General features: G+C 39.1%; 1 protein-coding gene across 1 annotated transcript in view; it reads left to right on the top strand.

The window, feature by feature from the left end:
- Nucleotides 1-4,869, top strand: part of vipr1b (vasoactive intestinal peptide receptor 1b) — a gene marked incomplete at its 5' end in the record, with an annotated part of 33,901 nt that overhangs the window by 3,326 nt on the left and 25,706 nt on the right. Inside the window, 1 exon segment of the mRNA XM_014002200.1 lies at nucleotides 1,976-2,086. Coding sequence (XP_013857654.1) covers nucleotides 1,976-2,086 — 111 coding nt within the window.

Here is a 4,869-nt window from a genome sequence, read left to right as displayed (position 1 = left end):
GGGGCAGAGAGAGCGAAAGCACGTCCTGCTCCTCTGAACGCCAAACAGAAAAAAAGCTTTGTCTCCTGCGCCGACCTTGTCCTCTCAAGTGGAGCGCGACAATATTTCTGTGGATCACCTTTTCTGACAGCTGCTTTAAAAATATCTGCCAACTTTGTTTTGCTCTCTGCTAATACTTTTTTATATTTTAAAACTCAGTCTGACAGACTTCTTGTTTTTTTATGAGGCCCGTTCTCTGACTTCTTCCCCGACATGTTGACAGCTGTCTGTCAACCATCGAAGAACACGCCCACACATTCTGACAGCAGTTACGTGTCTACTTCATAATTATTTCTAACAAATGTCCACAAATGAGCAACGTTCATGTAACATGTGTGAACATATATAAAACAGACATGGAACAGACCTGAAACGTGCATAAAACTGATCACCAACCGTTCCACAAAATTTAGAGCATGTTCAAAATTCTGCGCTGGGATCTCTGTATGACAACGTACGCCCTCTTCAACACGTTGGTAAGTTATCCTAAAATTATGCCTAACTTCCATCAACRTGTTGTTGATATTTTCATAAGCTGATGCTGTGCGTCGCTGTGTGACTGCTGCAGACGTCTCATCTTCCTCCATCACGCTGCGCAGAGATTCTGCAGAAGTTCCACTAATGTTGCACATACAGAAGTCCAAACACRTTATAATAAGCTTGTACACATTATGTTTAAGGTAGGGACACTTTACTCATAGGTTTTATATCTGTTCAAGTCGTTAGGAACACGGTATGATCACGTCCAAAAGAAGGTGTTGATGCTTTGTTTTTCCTCTTCCTCAGCGTGTGCCAGCGTGTTGGAAAAAAAATGCATAAGTTGTCCAAAGCGTCATAGTGTGACAGCSCSTTAAAGTGGAACYGCAAYGCTTTGGTCTGAACTCCTCCTTACTGTAATTCCACAAGCCCCTMTTTCTTCCCTTTTCTGCAGTGCCTCTCAAAGCAGCTGTTTTTTATACTGGTCCTTTAAATCCAAACGAGTCATTTCACGCATGAAGTGGATTTTGCATGATGTTTAATACATCCTTGAAGCTCTCACAGGCCATACTTGGCCTCAAGTTTGACACATGTGCTCTGGAGTTGGTAAATATACCGTTATCTCCCGATCTCTAATATGTATATTAAAAATAAATGTAAAAAAYGAACAAACCATCCAGTAGTGTCAAGTGTAACAACGCAGGTGTTTCTGCCTTACATTTGCTCTGGTGAGGCTGAAGCAGAACCAGCGGGTCGACCTCTAAATGTACTGGATTCAGAGAGTTTTTGATGGATCAACGTGTAACCAGTCAAAGTGCATTGGTGAGCATTCAGGTGGTCCATCAAATGAGTCTAAATTGTTTTCAGTCGTATGAGTCCATCAGTGCCCAGCTTGTTTCCTTTCATCTTAGCAGAAAGCAGTTCCTGCACTCATACACATGCTGCACTTTGCTTTAAATGAACGTATATGCATAGCTCTCATGGGAACACTGCTCTTATCTCTGCAACGACCCTCATTTTTTCTCCAGTATCTGCTTCCTGAGCAGGAAGGTTAGCTGAAGTTTAGCTCTGAAGTCACATCCTGAATAAGTGAATTAGCAGAAAATGCGCTTTAGTGAAGCCTTTTTCAGCCCGTCTTTGGTTTCCTTAAAACAGAACAGACAGTGAAGTGTTTATTATTATTTGAGCTTTAACCGTGCCACAGAATAACATTTGAGATTCYGGCACAGATTTAAAACCACGTCTTAAAGAATTAAACTTTTGTTTTAAGTCAAATTTAATCCAACCTCCTGTTTGTGAAGCTGTGAGATGAACACGTGCAGGACTGGAACCGTGCAGCGTTTGCACAGCAATCACTAAGTGTCGCGTTTAAACACAGCTTCGTTTCGTCCGTGTGTATGCGTGTGTGTCGTAGCGTGACTGATGGTAGTGTTGTTGACCTTTTTTTTTCCTTTGGCAGATTGTCAGGGGATGTGGGACATCATCGCCTGCTGGCCTTCAGCCAGAGTGGGAGAAGTGGTAACCATAACCTGCCCCACATATTTCAGTTACTTCAGCGACCAGCAGAGAGGTAACAGCATGAATATTAATGCCTCACATCTACGACTTTAGAACTCTACAGCCAACATTACGCTGCATTTTGGAGTCATGCTTGTCACAGCCGAAGAGGTCAAACTGAACTAAAACCAGCTGTGTTATGCTGGAATTAATGTGAAGGTTTATTTTTTTACGTTTAAGTTCCTTAAAACTGTCACAAACATTTCAAACTGATGAACAGCATGTTTAGGTTGTGTCCACAGGTGAATGTTTTTAYGTTCCTCRTCTCGTTGCTGCAACTGARCACAGCTAACAAACAATAACTGAGCTCTACGTGGTATTTCCTGTGTAGAAACAGTGTTTTAGCACGTCCTCTTATAAATACCGAAAAGTACTACATGTACAAATGTGTACACAACTAATGTGAAATAAATACAGAAATACTATTAAAAGTAAAGTAAGAGAGTTTAGTCCCTGTTGAGTTGTGGTGAGTAGCTGCTGTCTTGGAATTTGAACTCTCCCACTTTCCGACAGGGAATTCCCACTAGTTTGGCATTCTGGAGAAATTTCAACTAAATGTGGGTTTTACACGGGAAAATGTTGAACCCTGGTCACCTCCACCCGTGGTGGAATGTCGTCATTTTGAGTTAATGAGCAGCAACAACAAAAATGCTGATTATGAACAAAAACATTGTAAATCTTTAGAAATTGAATGTCTATTTGTCCACTAATATCAGGGCTGACAGTGTTAATCGTTGGGGGGAGTGTCCGGATATGTCATTTTGTGGGTAAAATAATCAACATGCATTATGGGAAATGTAGTTCATGGTCAATGCCGGCTTTAAAGCAGCTTATATTAGGACATTAATAAATCTTTCAAGCTCTCATGGGCCACATAAAATACAGTGGTGGGCCACATTTGGCCCATGGRCCTTGAGTTTGACACATGTGACCTAAATGGTATTTTTTCCAAGTAAGTTTCAAAGTATAATCAATCTGGAAATACTACCCTGGCATTTTTTGTTTGTTTGTTTGGACAACCCTTTTGAAACTATGATGTCGGAGTKTCACCTTTTATTGTGACTAACCGTGACGTTTGCATCGACAGTAACAATAATAACGATGGCTTATAGGTTTGTTTCTCAGCTACAGCAAATCATTCATTTCCTATATTTAAAAACAATAACCCAATTATTACACCAAATTAAAACCACAAGCTTTTTAYTAAGCAAGCAGAAACTTTCTGCTGCTCTGTGACTCCTCAAAAGGTAAATAAAAAATAAAATTGTTTTTACTCAAGTTTTAAACCTGCAGAAGTGACTGTTTTCTGTATTTTCAGTGTTTAAATTAATGCAGACTAAGATGCATTATTTTAAGTTCATTTTTAAAAGTTAAAACCTTTTTAAAAAAACATCTCATCTTTTGACTTTTTGTCCCACAAACACACAGGAACAGTTTTGTTTGACTCATGAATGGTGTGTCTGCAGCTCTGACCCAGCTGAGTGACTGTTAGCTCACCTCAAATAGAAAATGAATTGTATTTTTTCACCAGGCAGGATAAAGTTTGACATTCAGGTGGTTGAGCCTGTAGAAGCACATCAGTTCATTTAAAGAAAAAATAAAATCAAAGAAGCTCACRAACAGCAAAGGTCATCCCAGTTTTGACAGTTAATAAGGATTAATTTGTGTTAACGATGCTGAGATTTAAGCTGCAGTTTAATAAGTTACAACTCAAAGCTCAGCATCAGTAAATTCATTCATTAATTCAGCTTTTTCACAGTCAAACATGTTTCCAGAGGTCGTTCAGGTGGAAACSTCAGCTGCTGAAGCCCATTCAAAGCTTCATGTGACGATTTGTAGCTTTCAGCTCAGCCTCGTCTCCGCTGACATCCTGTCATCGGCTCAAAGTGAGGTTGAAAGTGCATCCTCCATCTTTCGAGTGTTACATTTTCCCGGGTGTGGAGTTTGCGGTTTGACCCCTCTAGGTGCTAATGCCTCCAYGAGGGAGGGACGGGAGGTGTTCAAACATGAACAAACAGCTCCAGGGAGATTTTTTTATATATGTTAACAGGCTGTTTAAGAGGCTTTTCACACTGACAAAATATGCAAAAGGTGAAAGAGCTCACCCACATAGCTGAGGTTTCTTTTGTTTAAGTATAAACAYTGAAAACGGCTGAAAGTTTAGAGGATGATGACAAAAGTTGAGGAAGAATCTAAATAAAGTAATAAGGAATATTTAGTGAACTCTGCTTGGAGTTCATCAGATGATAAATCAGATTTGTGCAGATAATCATCTCCRTCTGCTTTTTATATTATATATTCTTTTTTTTTCTAGTTGAAGTATTTTCTGTCTGTCTGTATCCAGTGACTCTGTCAAAATCTGGATTTTAGCACATCAGTGAGCTCCGTCGGGTCATACGAAGCCCCAGAGACAAACCTCCAGGGGCTTGAATAAAAATCCATCACTGCAAACGAAATCTGAAGGAAAAAAAAAGACTTTTGTAAACTTTGAAGGAGCCGTTTGACTTTTTAACTCTATAATTCTGAGACACAACTTTAGGTCATTTCAGTTGAAATAAATTAATAAATTGATAAATTGATAAATCATTAGAAGAAGAAACTTAACTGAAGTTAGATCAAATATTACAAAATCGGACCAGTTTGATGTTAGAATTGCTGTTTTTGTCAGTAGTGGATTTTTGTTCTTTAACTTAAATCTTTTCTTTAATGAATAAAAAAATAGACTTTTACCAAGTTGGAGTAAAGCGTTCAGTCTGTTTTAGTTCTCCCTCCTGGCAGAGATGTATGGTGTTAAAT

The sequence above is a fragment of the Austrofundulus limnaeus genome, unplaced genomic scaffold, assembly GCF_001266775.1.
Source record: "Austrofundulus limnaeus strain Quisiro unplaced genomic scaffold, Austrofundulus_limnaeus-1.0 Scaffold12, whole genome shotgun sequence".
In the NCBI taxonomy this organism is placed as follows: Eukaryota; Metazoa; Chordata; class Actinopteri; order Cyprinodontiformes; family Rivulidae; genus Austrofundulus; species Austrofundulus limnaeus.
Note: the sequence above shows the minus strand (reverse complement) of the source record. Positions and strands in the feature narration are given on the sequence as shown.